Raw genomic sequence first — 19419 nt, 5'->3', positions numbered from 1 at the left:
GTTTGTGTTCAACATTCACTTGATATGTTTATTTAAAAGAAGCTAAGAGAATAAGAACCTGATTAACACTGTAAATTAAGCATAAGTGTTATATACTCTGTCTGGATGCCATCTTATCTTTCCCCTGACAGGTTGATAATGTATGGTTTTGTGAAGGCCATGGTACACATTGGCCAGTTGAAAGAATGGGAATTCCACTTCACTGACTGTTTATTTTTCGGATCTCTGATGTCTGCCACAGATCCAGGTAACATTTTAAATAAATTACTTTTTCAAAAGTCAGAAGAGTAAAAAAGAATGTCTCAACTGCATGTGCCCTAGAAATGTTTAAAGTCCCTGTTCTGATTTTTTTTATTTCCATAGCTATTAAATGTCTGATATTATGATAATCATAAGTCAAATTTGCTCCAGAGATCCCTTGTGGTCTCTTTAGTAACTGGTTTATCTATGTTTAGCTCACAAACTTTATAAATAAAATTGCTGGGAGACTGGAAAAATGTTGGTTTTCAGTCTTCAGGACACCAATCTGCTCATTACTGATATGAGAACCGCTCTAACACAGAAGCCTCATGGTTAATAGTTTAGACGTTGCATTCATGTGTGATCTAACTCAATTTAAAGATACAGGAAATGTAGCTTTCATATTTGGCCATATAAATACTATTTATCAGGTATCAGTTTACAATTTGAATGCAGTGTTTCATGTTAAATAGAATTCTAATAAGGTACATACCAACAGGATGACTTGAAATTGCAGACTTGAGGTTTAAAGACTAAAGTTACAGTAAATCTCCAAGTCTGGGAAACAGACTCAGTGAATTTTGGAATCACAAAATTCTGGAATCATTTGGATTTGAAGACACATCTGTAGATCTTCTAGTCCAACCTCCTAATCAAAACAGGGCTAACCTCAGAGTAAGTGTAGGTTTCCAACATTTGTCTAGGTTTTGTTACACTGATAATGTTAATAGCACTCTGATATTAAAACAAAAGCATTGGTTTCTGCGTCAGTGGAACAACAGTGAAAGAGGAGGTGAAAAGGATTTTTTGATACGTTGTTACAGGGAGACACAGTTCAGAGCCTGCAAACGTACATTGGATTTTTGAAAAAAAAGAGAAAAGAAAAAATAATTCAGTTGAGCTGTTACAGGAAGTGGGACAGAAAGTATTTTGTGATGCACATGACATGCTGCATTAATATTAACTACCCTTGAGAAGCTTCTCTGAGAAACTTATGAATAAATCTTTCAAATTCATGGCTATTAAAAGAAATGACAGAAAGCAACATTGTTCTACAAATCTGTTTCATTCTTTAAATAAACACACAGTATTTAACAGAACACTTTCAACTTGTGATTTATCATTTTGACGGCTTAAAAATATAGTGTAAAACAACTTATTTCCACAAAACTGGTTGTGGTAGATTGCTGTAAAAGCTGCATCAAATTGTTATTCTCAAATTAATCCAAGCATCCAATATGCTGCCACTTATAAAATCACCCAAGTACTTTAATAAGATTTAGCACATGATTGGAGCCTGTCCTCAGAGCAAGAGAAAAACACAAACTGAAAGCACAAAGAAAACCTAGGAAAACAAATTGGTTATGGAATAAAAGGCTGCTTACAGCTTCCAAGTACATTTCTTGATTGTGCTATGAATAGAGTTTTGCAGTTGGCTTAGTTTCTTTTCCCACTTTCCAGTCCAATACAATTTAGTCTCACAAATGAATGCGTGGACTTATGAGGAGAATTATATCTAAGACAGATGCACTGATTTTGATTATAATAGTATTAAATCACCACTGATTCATCTGAAACAATCATTGGCAGGGGGAGGGAGGAGGGAGGAAGAGAAGCTTCTCTTTTGCTGGAAGGAATAAGAAGTGACAAGGATTACTTCTCCCAGATTTTTAAATAGGCTTAGAAAGCTGACACTGCAGTTGAGAAAACTACTTCTAGTGTGATGAACTAAACAGTTTATAATTAATCTTATGCTCATACAGAGTGTCTGTGCACGTCCAAGAGTTTTTTAGTACTCAGTCTTGCTCCTTCTGTTATCTATTCACAGTATTCTAAGCTGTTGAATGTTTTTACTAGTCTTATCTGTAAAATTGAGTCCCTCGAACACTCAAAGTACTTTGAATTAACCTTTCTTAATTAAATGGTAGAAACTGTTGAAAATATTGCATTGTGTGCTAGGATTTGCTAGTTATTTATAATCTCAAGCCATGTAAAGAGCTCATTGGAATTCCAAAATCAGTTAACATATGGTACCCTGGAGAACTGATATGTACTGGGGCATAAAATAGTCAGTCTAATGATTTTATAAGTGATATCTAGCTTAAAAAAATAAATAAATCTGGTAAAATGTTCTTAGTGTTATAGAAATAGGATAGAATAATAAATTACTGTCCTAAGATGAAATAACAAATTCCTGCCAGATTTGCTACCTGATCTTTATTTAATTCTTCACTGTGTAGGATTATAAGATCATTTCAAAAGGAGATTTAATTTCCCTTGGCTGTGGAAAGCAATTAAGTTTCAAAAGATGTTAAAAACTGATCTGCTGACTTGACAGAAATTGTTCTGGTTGAGCTCCTTATTCGTAATAGTAAAGATGAATGGTAGATGTTCATATGTCAAAAGAAGAATTTTACTACTAGGGCAGTAAACAAATGTATGCCAGCTAAAAGCTACAAATATTGTTAGGAAGAAGGAAATAATGTCATAGCATTATGTAGGGTTTATTTTTGAAGAGCATTTGAAGATCTTTAATATACAGATTTTTCCGTAAAATCAATTCAGAAGAATTTATCTTAATATGCTGTGGTTTTCCTTATATAGAAAACTAGCACTTGAACTAAGATTAAGAGAAGAATTTATGACTGGATATACTTAGAAACGTGTTGTTGGGGTTTTTTTTTTGCATTGTAGACCGGTCTCTAAATATCTGTGATACTCAGGAATGCCTCAAAAAACTCTCACATCTCTAGAAAGAAAAGGTAGAAACTTTAGGGACAAAAACAAGGTTACTTCAAGTGAATCATTCATATTACAGGAAATATTTCCTTCCAATAATTTATCATTTCCAGCAGAAAAAGTTTTGCAATTCAAGACTTCAGATAAGAGGAATTTTAAAATAGAATTTTAAAATTCAAAAATTCTCTGTTCATTAGTCTTTGATGTAAAACATCACACCAGGATTTATGTTTTCCCTTATTCTGATTAATAGGTATCATTTATCATGTGTTTGGGGAAACACATGATAATTCTTGTTATTTCATCTGTGTAAAATAACAGATTTCACTGTTTTGCTGTTGAAAGGGTTTCCTTTGTGTCAGAATTGTGTTTTGATTTCTAATATAACCTGACTCTGGAATATTTTGGTGTGATCCCTTCAAAGGAAATGGAGTAGTTTGTCCCTATGTTCTTCTACATGCATCACTCATCAGTAGCAGCAAAGAAACAGTGAAAAAGGTGCTGTTGTGGGGAGTGGAGCCTCCAGCTCTCGGTCCCTGAGCATCAGAGACCTTCAAATTGAAACTGCCTTACTTCTGAGCATGGATAAGGACATTCTGACAACAATTGTCCTCTGTGGTTGAAAGGCAGACACAGTAATAAGCCCCAGCAATAGGTTGCTTCAGGGTATCGGTGGTTGTAATGGAATAAGGTGAATGACAGAACAAAACTGTCAAAAAAAAGAGTGAAAAGATTTGATCTCAGCCTTAGCCACCAAAAAATAACTGAAAAGTACAACTCTGGCAGTTCGCCTATGCTGGTGTTATTAACACATTCTTCACAATGACCTTCCAATCCAAAGACATTTCATGTATCTTTAACATTTCTTTTTTTATAACTTTTGACATTTCAAGCACAGAAAACATTTACCTTCACAAAGTTTGCTGAAGCACAGCTATTTCTGAACTATATGAACTCCCTTACCTTTGGTCAAATTGATAATCACAAGGCTCTTCTCTATTTGAAGTTACTATGGTTACAGCAGAACTGGAGATGTGAGTTGCACTACTGTTTTTATTGATAAAATTGGATATTTATCAGAAAGAGGAGTTACTCATAAAATCAAAGGATTTTGCATTATAAGCATAATGCGTAAATAGAGCAAGTTAATATATTTTCTACACTTGTTATGGAAGTCTGTTTATAAATTTGGGTTTAGCTAAAATATTTTTATACTTTATTCAAAACTGAGCTAATCTGTGAGTGTCATGACTGATTAGCAGGGAAAAGAGGCTATAATTAAAAATAGAATTGTTATTTTTAGAGAAAAATCAATAGGAAATGCGAGATTTCTCTCATCTTATTTTCTGCCCATGTGATACTGCCCTCCCAAAAGAATTCAGACCCATGAGCTATGAAGTATATTAATAGTTCTAGTCAGAAGATTGAGGTATATATAATACCAGTACTTTATATAATGGTCTAATTTATTCTCTGACCTTCAAACATAACAGCAAAGTATTGGATACAGTTAACAGGGATTATTGTGGTTTGCTGATATTTCAGTTAGACATGCATTTTACAGGAATTAGGAACAAGCCAATTTGTTTCTACATATATCAAAAGATATCTTTCACAAACAGGTCTACAGACACTTGTTCTGACTTGGGTACAATCCAAATCATGCTGGGCTTAACATCTAACAGATGTGGCCTCAGTCTATGAAGTTAAGGAAGAATTGAATGAGATTTCTGTTGTCACAAACACTGTGAAAATCTTAGATGCTCCACTATTTCATGCTTCCCATCACTGATTTTTTTTAATAAAGTTCACAACCCTTTCTGAGTCAGAAACTCTGATACTTTTTATTTCTATTTGGTTTAGTATCCTACTGCCACAAAAGATGGTTGTTTGCTGTTCCCCAATTAGATGTCCTTCTAGACATCTAGTTTTTTACCTATATCTCTGTCCTCATATGCTTGATTGAAATAAGAGATTAAGAGATGATGTGTACTTTAATGAAAAGTAGTTTGGCATTTTCATAATACATATTGAATCTAATAAATTATACAATACTTGAAGTAATTACCACACAAAAACCAAGCCCTAACTACTCTTCCCCAAAGGTGCCTTCAGGAAGCCTTAGATATGAAATTTCTCAGATTAGATATGTTACTGTGGTATATGATTGCCAATACTGAATTTTGAAATTTATTCTCTCGAGTCTTAAAGGCTCCCATCAGACAAAATGTGATGTGACTACTCTGGGCAATAATGACTATTCATAGAGTATTATTCTATCCAGAGAATAATTTAAATTAACTTTTCTTCATAGAAGGGTATCATGTCCCTTTTAATATGCTCATTCTGAACTATATCCATAAATTCTCTTAATTAATGAAGGCAAATGTGATCTTGAGGAAATGATTGGTGGTTGGCAAAACAAAGTGAAAATGTTTTATTGAACTTTTAAATGAGGTGAATGTGCTAAAAATTACGCAGTGCTCTGTTCTTATGAAGATACTATTTAACATTTTCATTAATGAGTTGGCTAGCGCAATAGAGAATGCTTCTTTAATGTATAACACTATGCTGAAAGGAGATTGTAAACACTTTGAAGGACAGTTAGAATTCAATATGATTCTTGCAGTGATTTAAAATCAAGAAGGATAAATGATAACACTTGGAAATAATCAACTTCATAGATAGAAGATCAGAAATAAGCATTCATTGCTAAAAAATTTCAAGTTTACAATCTGAAAATGTTGAATATGTATCAGTACCAATACATAGCAAAAACCAAAACAAAAAAAAGGATTTATTTACTTGTTCTAAAGCATCTTTTCACATCCCTTCTTTTTTCGTTCTCAACAGAAAATGTCACCTCAAGTACTTGGATCTGATTTTGGGCACTGTATGTCAGGAAAGTTATCAACTGATTAGAAGTGATTAGCAGGCTAGAAAACTCACTGAAAGGAGGAGGTTGAAAGAAATGAGTCAGTTTAGGCAGGAGATGAAATGAGTCTTTGAATAGGCAAAATGTTGCTGGAAAGAAAAGGGAATAAATGTGACAAATTATTTGTTTCTCATTAGGCTAGGAATGGAAATTACAGACTTGAAGAGAAAGAGGGGAGATTTAGGTTAGTAATTGAGGAATAACTGCATTTATAAACTGCATGAATACTGAAGAGTGGGTTAGTCTCCCTTGCAATCTCTGGAACTAACATCATTCCATTTAAAAACAGATCAGACAAATATCTGTCATCAGTAGTATGGCTGAAGCTTGCTGTGTCTTGGGCCAGGAAAACACAGGGACAGAGAAGAAACTAGAAGTACTCAGTCAGGTACAGGCAATGCTGTAAAGAAGATGCAATTGGGAATGGGAGAAATGGGTGAACTGGACAGTCTCTCCCAGAAAAGACAATTGCTTCATTATTGTGTTGCTTGCTTTATTATTCCACTTTCATTTGAAAAGATTTTAAGTCAGATTTTTGTGATAGAGTTGGAAGAGAAAGCAAGAAGATACAGCTGATTTTTTTAGGAGGCAAGAGGAAGGAGAGGAATGTGTAGGTGTCTGTTTAATTGGCTTGGCCTGCTACACATACATACCAACAGTACGCTGGACTTTGAGTACAATTTTCTTTTCCTTCTATCATTATTTCAGGGACTATTAATGTGAGCCCAAACTAATTAGCTAATAAGCAAAAGCTGGAAGTGGAAAATAGTTGTAGAAAACAAGCCAATGACATGTAAGAATGGGAATCTAAATTGAGTCCAAATTTAGTACATTAAGGCTTTTGCTAATCAAGCAAAAACCTGAATATAGGTATTGTTGAACCATGAAGGTATCTATTGCCAATAAAAATTCTTCCTACACCTTTGTGTCTTCCTGGAGAAAGAGCTCTCTTCCTAGTTTAAATTATAACTGCACTGGGAGTAGATGGGTGAGATTACCAGGATGGTTAAATATAACTATCTAATTTAAATATAGCTATATCAGCAAACGTTCAGCTACGCACATCTCCCAGATTGTCTTCTGTAGAATAACACTTCCAAAATTCTTCAAAGATAACACATCAACAGAGATCACTTTGACATAAAATCTCACAGGAGAACTGAGAATCTACTTTGGGTTTATAAACTGATTTTCAGATTAAACAGACATTTAAGTGCCATTAGAAAATCTTATCAGCAATGATTTCAAAGTTCCAAAAAATGCTATTAAGACAAAGCATAATCACCTGTTCATGTTTTTCTGTGAATTATCAGCAACCATCTCAATGTAAAAGTAATTTTCATTTCTGAAACGTCAGATGTTAATGTGGCATCCGAGAAGCACTCCTAATCTTTGGGATCCCTGGGCTACAAAGATTGAGTCAATTGCACAATTATGTACTAGAATGAGCACCAGTGAAGCAGTGAGTTAACATGTAATTTTTAACCATACAAATAATTGGGAGCCTTTGCATTAAATTGTTTGAAAAGAGAATGCTCTGCTTTGTCCATGCAAAGAAATAATAATAATATCAACACAGCACACAGATAGCCATCTTCATTTGGAGATTATGAAGTGCTAGGTGAATCTTGGGATGGACTGCGATCTCCTGTTTACAGATAAGAAAACTGAGGCATAAAACAAATAAGGTGTTCTTTAATATCAATAGGACTTAATTACCTGGATATCAGCCAAGCATCTAAATGCCCTTGGGGATGTATGTCTAAATTATTTATCCAACTTCAATTTAAATTCAACACATTCTATTTTTTCTATTTCACTGGTAAGATAACAATCAAATATAGCATATAACTAAGGAGGAGGTAACGACTTAAATTAGTGATATGCTGAAGGAACCTTAAAATGGCTTACAAGTATCAGATATCCAAATCTGGATGAGAGAGCTTCATGACTACAGATATGCTATACCTCAGGTGAAAGTCATTATGCTGCTAGTAGGACAGGGTATGAGGTTATTATGCATGAACAGACAGATAAGTGTTATTATATATCCTTCTTAAAACAGGTAAACTACTACTCATTGCACACAAAGTCCATGGCAAAACCCAAGTCTTTTCAGCACCCTTATTTCTCCTTGGTCACAAAATCTTAATACTTTATGCACAGTAAAATATGCTGCGACATTTTCATTTTATTCATGATTCTCTGTGTGAAAAAGAAAGTTTCTTCCTAGCTCGGCTGAAGCATCAAAACTCGTAGACTTGCTGGATTATATACTTCATTTGATCCATTTTAACTTATTGTTATCCGCTTGGGCAATAAATAGGACTGGACTTCTCAAAAGGCATATTCTAACATTGCTTTATTTCTTGAACTGCCAGAGGAATATGAAAATAACAAACTCATTTTGCTTTGTCTTCATACAGTGACAGTTCTTGCTATTTTCCATGAGCTGCATGTAGATACAGATTTGTACACACTCCTGTTTGGAGAGAGTGTCCTAAATGATGCCGTGGCTATCGTGCTGACGTAGTAAGTATGCTCACCTCCATTCTTAGTGAGATATTTACAGGCTTGCATTGCTGATACGGTGCTCACTGATATAGTTTATGTTAGAGATAAAACATTTGAAGATCTGATTACAGAGGTGTAGTTCTGGAGTCATTCTTGGTTTGTTAAACACCAGGTTTCCAATACTGTTAATGGTAACTGTGCATTTACAATGCAATTTTAGTTCATTTTCTTCAACCTAGAAAGCACTATATTCTGTAAAATGTGTCACTTTGATTTATTATTATTTACTTTCTCAACAAGATATCTTGAATAAATAATGCTGAATGAGCTCCTAGGACATAGGGCAATGATAAATTTGGAGAGAGGTTCTTTTTATTTTTTGCAACCTGCTATTTTTCAAACTTAAAACCACAAAGTGGTACACAGGAGCTCAGTTTGTCTACCTAAGATTATTGAATCTGACAGACCTTCATCTGATAATATTATCTTAAGTTTATATATAGCTTTTTTATTCTCAGAAATCCTCAAACAGATCACAAATGGTGGACCAAAATCACACAAGTGCTGTCCTAAAAGCACACATGCCAAGTACACGATTAACAGGATCCCAACTTTATAACTCCACTCTATATGTATTATATGCTTCCTGGAGCTTAGCTAGAAATACAAATAATCCTCTCAGATAATCTTAAAAGTAACAGAACTCTGCAAAATTGAATTCAGTTTTCCAGGATGGTTGAAGATGCTTCACAGTAAGCTTCAATTCAGTCCCACCTTTCTCTCCTTAAAACACAGATCCTTGAACTAGGATTTATTCTATCCTTCAGAAAACAGGATTTTACAGAGTTTACAGTCATTAAAAATGAGGTTTATATTTTGTCTGGATTTTTTTGTTTATATTTTGTGAAATCTCATCTAGAAACTTGAAATAGTTGAATTGCAAAAATACTCAAAATTGTTTCACAATACAAAAAATAGTATTCCTATTTAATTTATCAATCATTCTGCAATTATCAGTCTAGTTACATTCACCTAAGCTAAACACCTCTCATTGGTTTTAGAGCAAGAGAGGTTTTTTTCTGAAATGCTATCAGGTGCCTGAGCAGAGCATTTCATGACTAGATACAGCATGGCTGTCACAGTCAGTGACTGTGGTTGGAATGTGTCACTTAGGAGAGCATCTAGTACATCAAATAAAAAAAAAATGCAAAAGGAAAACTGAGCAGAGAATAGAAACCTCAGCAGAGAGAAGAGACAGAAAAGCATTAAAGTAGCTATTAGAATTGGAAATAAGTGTGTAGGTGATTTTTTTTCTCTCACACTAAGCTTTATTTAATAAAGGCCTGGACATTTATAGTTCATTTAGATTCTTCATCTGTTAGTGTAAGGTTCCTATAGACTGAGGAACTATTAGGCTACAAGAAGCTCAAGGAGACCTAAAATACTTTAACTGTCTAGCTTTCCATTGCTGTGATGTCAAAGCACATAGATCTCTTAAAGGTGCAACTCAACTGCAAAGCAAATCTAGAAAGAAAAGTACTATCGGATAGTACATGATTCCTGAGTTTCTAACCTCTACTCTTCCCAGTACTCAAGTCCAGTTATGACCCTCAGCCTGCACATGGATAAAGAAACCTATAGGAAGGATGCCTGATGCAAATTCTGGCTATCTCCTTCTCTTGTTTTCTTTGGTATACATGGGATATTGCAAGTCTTCTTTATTACAGAATGTGTGTTGTCACTGGAAACTAGCATATTTTTTCTGTATATTCAGTGTGACCGATACTTTGATTTATCTAACATATTTAATCATTTCTAGAGACTGGAGAGAATATATGATGTCATCAGTTCCATGTTTCCTAAATTTCTGGCTTAAATAATCAGCTTCTGCAAAAATGCAATGTTTCCACAATTTAACATGATTTTCCTTCCTGTTGCCTTTTAAGTAAAGCTACCCTCTTGATAATATCGGCTTCAGTGCATTAACACCCCACTAAACCAAACTGAGTTTAAATGAAGAATATTATTTTTCTCTCACAACAAAAGAACAGCTACTTTTTGTCTCTGTAACACATAACACTTCTCAGGCTGTGCAAACACAACATGTTCATAATTACAGTAATAGGGGACTATTTAAAAAGGTGTGAGAATAATGTTTACAAATCTAGAAAAGCAATATTAAGTAATTTTGTACACTATGTAATGGTGAACAGAAAACAGATTAAGAGAGTACACAGTGTGTTTCATCAGCTCACAGAATAACCCAGTTAATGCCTTCAGGAGTGACTCACTGCAGGAAAGGGAGGAAAGGAAAAAAGGGAAGGCCTTGATGGCTAGCTGTGGCAATTTGGCAAGCCAAAAGTAGCATGGCTGTGGGCCAGCAAGGCTTTATATGGTATCTCCTTTTCCTTCAGCTTCTCCCTCCAACCTCTATTTTTCCTGTGCTGTTTATCACTTAGTTTAAAAAGGACAGCAGCAGGACCAGCTATCACTACTCTTTCAACAACAAGCTGCGTGTTGCTGCGACTGTATGCACAGGGCCAATTGTCCTCAGAAAATATTTATCAACCACACAAGTTCTCCGGGCCAAATCAGCATAGGCCATCTTGCCATAACACCTGAGTATTTGTAATAATTGCAAGATTTCATTTATACTGTGCTATTTTAAGATAACCCATGAAGGAGGGATCAGTGTGAATCAAATTGACAATCGTGGCTGCAGAAAGGCTGACAAGCTGTTGTGCATCTGGAGAGGTCATACACACAAGAGCATCTGTAAGGGCATTGTAGCTGTAACAAGGATTTTCTACATTAAGCAACTCACAGAGTTGCTTACAACTTTTCATTATTAGGACAAAAGTCTCCTTTTAACAGAAAGTTTGTGAGAATTCTCACAGAAAATAAAGTTTTGGAAGAAAATGGAAATTCAAATATTCAAAATGCATAATCTTTGAGCCTCTTTTATGTCAAGGATTCAAGACACTTAAGAAAAATAATAACAGAGCCCTACAAAACTTATTAGATAACTTAACATGTCTGCTTTTATCCAGAAAAACCTATATGAGTAATAACACCACAAGTTTCCTACAGTTTTCCAGCAAATTGACTTGGCAACCCTGTCCACCTTCTATGTCTACCTGCAGCGTAAGCTTTTTCTGTAGAAGTATTTTATATATGCTAACATTAAAGCAAACAAATAAAACATATGTAGGAGAATATATCTGAAGATGTTCGAGCTTCTTCTACATGTGTTTAAATATCCTTATAGACTTTACAATTACAGATTGTTTCACTCTCTGGAATTTAATTTTAGACAACAGATTATGGCAATTTTTTATGAAACGGCCTTTCCAATCATATTTGTATTACAATTTTTAATAAAGAAATCATTCTTAGGTATGTTGTACTTCATCACCAAGAAGTTTACCTGAGTTTATTCTGTAGCTTCCAGAATGAAAGAATATCACCTAAGATTACTTTTCTTGTATTGCTCTATCATAATATATACTGTATGGAATTGGGTGTTGGTCTATGATGTGGTGAATATTTTCATACAAGATTCCAGATGATGGCTTTTTTTACCACTGCTTGTATCCTCTAACTCCCGGGGTTTCAACTTCTTCAGCTTTTTTACAAAAACATTGACAGCAAAATATAGCTTGCAGATGTTCCTGCACACATAAAGCCATTGTGTTAGCTAGAAAATTAACCTTCTGCCATCCAATTCCCTGAATAAATCATTTATGGATATCTTTGAGCAAATAAGGTTAACCTTTTTTTCACTTTCATTCTTTTTTCGTTCTGTCTTCGTATGATATATCACTTATTGAAGAAAACACCTGCATATATTTTGAGTGCACATACTATAGGTTTGGGCTTGGCATGGGTGGTGCACATTTACAGATAAATTTGATGAAGAAAGTGTGGAAAAGTTGTAGAAAAAGCATTGAATAGCTTAAGATGTGACTGAAAAGTAGCTGAACAGGTCATTAGCATTGAGACAGTGTATTTAGCAGAGCTATTTAATCTTTCTCATGCTGAGTGCTCAGTGAGTGCAGGATGTATAAAGCAGTAATGAATACCGATACATGTTCCCTGCTAACAAATTATCTAACAGAACATTACACGAGAGATGTTTCCATTGTAGCTAATGTCAGAAGCGTTTGTATCATCATTATGTGAGAGACATGACTTCATCTCTCTGCTGGCTCTGTATCATTCATTGCTCAGTAGGCCTGATGGAAGTTTCATCCACTTTCTGGAAGAGGTGATAGTGTGGAAGTCACATTGGCAGCAAGGACATCAACATATGGCAGAGTCTTTCACAGGTAATCAAAACAAGTGAGTGGCAGCCAGGGGACACAGGACATGTGACATTGTCACATGTGAGACATACAGCAAGGAATAAATATACTAACTTGTTGTACGCAAGTCAAGTTAGATACACGAATGAAGTGGAAATCCCGGAGATAAAAAGTGTGGTTGATGATCACATGGCAGTGAAACCAGTGAACACAGAAACTAGCTGACACATGAAATGAAGACCTCCCATGTCAAAATGCTAATTGCCTAGAAGGCTTAGAAGTAGAGATATTTTTGGGCAGAGATAAAAGTAATACTACAAGCATAGTTTTCTTGTGAAGTTTGCTTTGCCATTTTTAAGTGAAATAACTTGGGTATGTAAAGGAAGAGATGATAAACCTGGACGTTCAAAAGAAAGTAAAAAGGAAAGTAAAGACCCCCCCAAAAAAGAGGATTGTTTTGAAATGGGTATCCTGCCTCTTGTGTAAAGTATCTGTAGATTGTGTAGATTTCCACAAAGCTTATTAATGCCTATTTGCAAAAAATTGGCAATGGAAGGTGCAGGCTTGACAGTCAGGCCATAAGGCTCCCTTGGCAAAAGTCTAGGACCAGTGCCAAAAAGGTAAATTCTTAGAACTAGGTAAGAACTGGAGGTGTAATCCTGTTATTTTATGACCCTTGCTGATAAGAACAGTATTTGTGGGTGAGATGCATATTTCCAGTGATGCTCACAGAAGTGGAAATTCAGTGAGCATCTATTGGCCAGATAAGATGGTCTCAAATAAATAGGTAACAGTCAGGCTTTTTCTTCCCCCCCCCCAAAAATCTGTGCTTGTAGAACTGTACTGCAACCCCCTTCTACATAATAAGCTTCTGTGGATTGGTTCAAAGATTTACTAAGTGGTTTACCATGATGAAGAAATTTCATTTTCCAAAGTTCTTGGAATATAACATTTTCTCTAACAATAGATATATTTCAAGTCCATTTTTCATGATCTAGCTACAACATAAGACACTATATCTGTGCTTGATAAATTAACTGTCCATAGAATCCAGACCCCTTTCTAATAGCTTAAAAGGCTTGAAATTTATGACAAATTGTTTGCAGGTTGCCCATTTCACCTTGCTTTTGTCTTTTTTTCTGTAGTGTAAACAGAGCTTTTCTGCTACAGTAGGATAAATTGTAAAGGAGGAACTCTAATTATTCAATGTGCATTCAAAGTATGGAGGGGAAAACAGGCATGGCAAATTGATAAAGATAATGGTCAGCTTTACTATATCCAGTGAGGAAGTCCCTTGTAAAAGCAGTTTCATGGCTCATCTTAAACATTTCAAGGGTATACATATACCAACATGTGTCATAGCATACCTCTTTCCTGCTCAAAAAATACTTTCATTCTAGTGTAGTAATATCATATACAAGTTAAATAATGCTCACACTATTCTTTCTGGGCAGAAGTTCTCCTGGAAACTTGTATGGGGCTTTCTAAAATAACATGGCAAAATTAACTGAGACAAATTTATTGAAACCCAGCATGATTTCCAGGAGAAATCACTCAGAAGCCAGAGCTACACTCAGCTTGTGCTGAGCACCCTCTGAGGCTGACATTCCACAGTGATCAGTGTAACTGACTTAGGAAGTCAGAGAATTCCTTCTGTCACACTGGTTATTCATACTGATATGTACAATCATAATATTACTAATTTCAGTTCAGTTTAGATCTCTTCAAACTATACAAAATTTTTTTCATCAAATGGACCTCAAGTAGAAAATCCATAAGAATCTTTAAACCCTTCTGGGTTTGGTTATTTGTTTCCCTACATGTTTGTTACTTCAGTGGTTTTAATTCTGTTATTATGTCATTGAACCTGAAGATAGTTTACGCAGGAAGAAAATGTAATCAGAAACTGAAGAAACAGGCATTGGACAAACACCAAATACAGGTACAAATATTCAGTTTATGTTTCACTTTGTCATTGGCCTGCTGAGGTAACTATCCATTATCTGTAAGTGTTACTTTCCTACTTTTCACAATTTCTAATTGTGATTCTTTGTGTATTGTACATTAAAATCAGCAGTTCTATAAAGGACATGAAAAGATATTGGAAGAGTGCTGCTGAATAATGAAGTTGGGAGCTGGGATTTGCAGGAAGTAATATCAGCTTTGAAAGCTGTGATGAGTGTCTCCTTGATGCATATCTCAGCAGATGTGAGGCTCCTTTAGGTCTATTTTAAGCTTTGTTCTTTTGTCATGGACTGTCTCTAATTTGGATCCTTTGCCCTTCAGTTTTTGGGGTATTATTCTGTATGAATTTTGCCACACTTTCATCCCTGAACCCATTGAATAACAAATTTTGCAGAGGAAAGTCAGCTGAATGTTCTCATATTTTTCACTTAAATTGTGATTATATTCAGAAGGTGGCCTTCAAAAGGGACATTGTGGGCTTCCATACATACTGTCTCAAACTCTTTTCTATCATGTTTAATCAACTAAGAAACAAGGACTTTTTTATCACTCAGTACTTTTGTCTTTGTTTCAGTTTTCTTCTCATCCGAAGGTATCTGGGAGTTCATTCAATCTATGAACATGGTGATATCTTTCAGCCTTTATCCCATACCTCCTGCTGAGGACGTATTAGGCATTTTAGGCAAAAAATATGAGTGCTTCAGTGTTGAGTCATTACAGATAAAAAAAGAATGTTTCTCTATTGCCCTTGCATTTTAAGACTTTTTTTTTTTAAACATTTATTCATGCAATTTCTTAGTGTCTTTTACCATACTATTTCTGCCACTGGAGTGAAAAAGAAACTTATTTAAGTTCTGTTTATTTCCAACATGTATCTGAGTGCAGAAAAGATGTTATTCACTCATCCTGGGCACATCAGTACGTAAGTAATAGTGTGAAAAAACCCACTTCTATTCCTAAGTGGGCTCTTATGCGCACACAGTTAGTAGCTTTAGTGTACCTACACGTAATACTGTTCAGCTTTTTTTTCAATAGTGTATAAGCCTCATTCCTTGCCAGCTATTGTATAAAGTGTGCACAGAGTCATGCTTCTAGCCCAGGAAGAAAAGAGGGAAATAGAAGCGCCTGTGCCATCAGATGACAAAAATGTAAAAGGGATTAACGCATGCAACATTTTCCTGCTTAAAAAAGTAGGTGGCACATAGGTTTCTAAGTGTGGGAAAAGATGGTGAAATGCAGATGAAAGTAAAAAACTGAACTGTTGAAAGTAACAAATGGACATTGTGAAGACCTGGCTAGAAAAAAGAAACAAGGGTGAGAAAACACAAGACATGGTGAGAAACTAAGGTAAGGCATACTGTGTAGGTACAGATCCTGACAGTCCTGTAGCTAGGACACTTTAGAGGGGAAAAAAGCTTGTTTACTCATACGGCTGCAGAGAAAATAATTATTTTTCTCTAGTGCAATTTTGCAGTTCTGTGTTGTTTTTTTAGGAATGTCTATGTTTGAAATCCTTAAGCAGGACATGAAAATGTGCTCCTGAATTGTAAAGAAACTGTGAAAAGTATAGGAATTAGGACAGCAGCTCCAAAGAGCAGTACACTGCAATCAGGCAATTCATCTGAATTCAGAAAAGGAATGAGATTCTGCCAGAAAGGGAATTGCTCCCAGACCTTTTCTTGGTAGCTGTCTTTATGTAAATTCAGTTGGCAGAGCTAGAGGAACTGAGGCTTCTACGAGCCCTGTGGCAGGCCTAGAGAGGTGGCTGCCTTTGCAAAACCTGGCATAGGACTTGGAGATCAAAGTAAGACCAGCGCTGGACCGCAACAGGCATAGGAAGTGTTGCTCAATGGTACTGAGTTGCATGAGCTTGAATCTTGACAATCTAGGGACTTCAGTGCCTCTGAGCTGCAGATCTGGACAAATGACTAACTTGATCTCTGGAATTGACCATTACCTCATTCCAAATAAGTATTATTTGCGATTTTATTCCCACAAAGGTTCTTGAGGAAGAATGACTGTCACACTTTGGAGGAGAATAAAACAGAATTACTTGAAAGAAAGCAAAATGCTGGATGGAAGCTCAGCCCAAACATTTCACTTACTGCCCTCCCCCCCCCGCCCTTAAACAAGATGAATGTGGCTACTCCTCCAGATGTTTATAGAAAGGCTTATGTACCAAGCCTTATGTACCATGGAAACCACTGAAATAACAGAGTTGTGCAACAAGTGGTGAATAATTTTAAAAGATGGATGGGGAATCCTTTCCATCTATTATTTCTATAATAATGAAATTATGGTTGTCCATCTGCTCTTTTTACCTTTGAGGAAGGGTTTACTCCCAGCTTATTTTGTTGATGATAATTAGAGTTTCACGTCATTGACCATCTGGAACAGGAGATGTGAGCACTGGGAAACTAACCAAACTTGCTATTAGCAGGAACTTTAAAAGAGCTTCTTTCCCAGAATAGAGCAAATCCTACATAAAACGATGGTGTCCTTATTTAATAAAACTTCTTTTCTTTTTGTTCTATGAGCCTTACTGTACTGACCAGTGTTGTGCATAAGCTGGGGGGAAATATTCTGGAATGTCTGTAACACTTGTTATTGGTGGAATTTCAGTGTGAAAATGGTGATTTTGACCAGAATGGTTTCAGGAGGTAATTCTCATCATTCTGTTTTTTCCACTTCTTACTATTTCATCTCTCTTTTTCTAATATCAGCTCCACATTAAAATTCTACTTAGCTTCTAGTTAATAAATGCTAAAGGTCTTTCTAGCTATATGTTATTGTATTAGGTCTGGTTGAAATGGAGTTCATTTTCCCCATAGCAGAACTTAGAGAGCTGTGCTTTGTATTAGTAGGTAGAATGGTGTTAATAACACAAGAGTGTTTTGACTACTGCTAAACAGTGCTCCCACAGCATCAGGGCATCCAACATTCCCTCCAACAGTATGCTGGGGGTGGGCAAGATCTTGAGAGACAGCCAGGATAGCTGACACGAACTGGCCAAAGGGATATTCCACATCATATAATGTCTGCTCAGCAGTAAAAGCTAACAGAAAGAAGGAGGAACGAGGCATGCGTTCTTACAACTTTTGTCTTCTGGAGCAACCACTAAGCATACTTGAGTCCTGCTTCCTGGGAACTGGCTGGACATCGCCTACTGATGGGAAGTAGAGAATAAATCTTTCATTTTTCTTTGCTTCCACATATGGCTTTTGCTTTATTAAATTTCCTTTATCATGACCCACAAGTTTTTTCCTATCTTGTTTACTCTCCTTCCCTGCCAAGGAGGCGGGTGGTACAGTGACTTGGTGGGCACCTGGTGTCCAGCCAAGGTCAACCCACCACAGTTACCTAATTGGCTCTGTTTTGTTTATATAATTTATTTGAGTAGGCAGCCTTCAGTTGCAGTCTGCTAAACTAGAATAGATTTCAGTGAGTACTGTTACAGAGATTGCCCTCAGGGATGTATGAAAACGTAGCTTAGCTGAAATCAGCTGGGAATGTCTGTACTTGTCATATGTAATAAAATCAGAGTAGCTGCAGGTACCTCTGTCCACTTATACACAAACAAACTGATAAAATTTAAAAATATGAACTGCAAGTTCAGAATTATGAATGCTGCTTACAGTGCTTGCAAATCACATCTAAAAGGCAACTATTTAGCTACATTTTCTGTACAAATGATCAAAATGGCATCAAATCTTCTTTATTTCAAAGATTTCTGTTGGGAACTCTTCAGAACTGAAGTACACCCTGGTAAAAGTCAGCTTGGTTTTGAGCTCTTCCAGATGTTTTTCCCTTATCCAAATAACCTTTCTCCAGTGAATAAGACAGATTTTCTGAGAGCAAGATAATTACATTCAAAGTCTAATTCTACTTATGGAGACAACTCCTTTTCAGTTTAAAATGAATGTATTGATACTCTTTCCCTTGAAATGTTCCAAAAGAAAGCTCATTTCATCCTCTCTGGATGAGATACTGTACATAAGAGTCTGTCCAGGACTTACAGTAGATCAACATATTTTTCAAGTCTTCTAGGAAGGGAAGACAGAAGAGGAGAATGTATCAGAAAGGTGGGGGAGAGCTTGCCATTTCAGCTACTGAGTACCCACCAATACCTATTCATTGTTCAAATCCATTCCAGAAATACAATATTGAAGAGTACAGATATCTCAAAATGACTGAGGTTTTGTTACCAGAGGAAAAACTCCCATCAAAATTCTTTTATTCTTTGAAGATCAAGTTGTGATTACATGAAAGAAGAACCCCCTCACATTGTGGCAGCAGAGACAACATATTTCCATTGGCTACCCAGAAGCACTTGGAAAGACTGAAGTCTCTAGGAATCCCTCTGTGAACCCCTACAGAAGCTATGTGCTCTACATGCAGTTTAATTTGAATTTCATCATTCTGACCTGCTCTAAATCCTTTTTTTAAACTTTTTTATTTACTAAGAACAACATCAGGTAAACTCATTCCTGCTGCAAGCCTTGATCTTTTAAGGCTCAAATCCTTAAGTTACTGAGTCTGTTAGAGTGAACTGACATAACTTTACATGAAATTCTTTTGTGTGTGCACATGCGTACATACATACTTATGTGTGCATGGAGAGTCATCCATAAAGCACATCAAAATAATGCAAAGGTTATCAAGTACTCAAATGCTACATAACGCCCCAAGATTTTCATGTCTTACAGAAGAAGAGCCGAGAGG

The 19419-nt window shown here is 35.8% G+C and overlaps 1 protein-coding gene across 3 annotated transcripts in view; it reads left to right on the top strand.

Annotated features, from left to right (window-relative positions):
• SLC9A9 (solute carrier family 9 member A9) overlaps positions 1–19419 on the top strand; it is a 192914-nt gene that overhangs the window by 43265 nt on the left and 130230 nt on the right. For all 3 annotated transcript variants that reach the window (XM_057412968.1, XM_057412969.1, XM_057412967.1), the window contains 2 exons: positions 132–247; positions 8341–8446. In XM_057412968.1, the coding sequence (XP_057268951.1) occupies positions 132–247; positions 8341–8446 (222 nt within the window). The remainder of the gene's footprint in view (positions 1–131; positions 248–8340; positions 8447–19419) is intronic.

Source organism: Pezoporus wallicus, unplaced genomic scaffold, assembly GCF_028554395.1.
Source record: "Pezoporus wallicus isolate ANWC-B61680 ecotype Strahan unplaced genomic scaffold, APGP_CSIRO_Pwel_v1 contig_7749, whole genome shotgun sequence".
Taxonomy (NCBI): domain Eukaryota; kingdom Metazoa; phylum Chordata; class Aves; order Psittaciformes; family Psittacidae; genus Pezoporus; species Pezoporus wallicus.
This window is presented reverse-complemented; position numbering and strand designations above follow the sequence as displayed.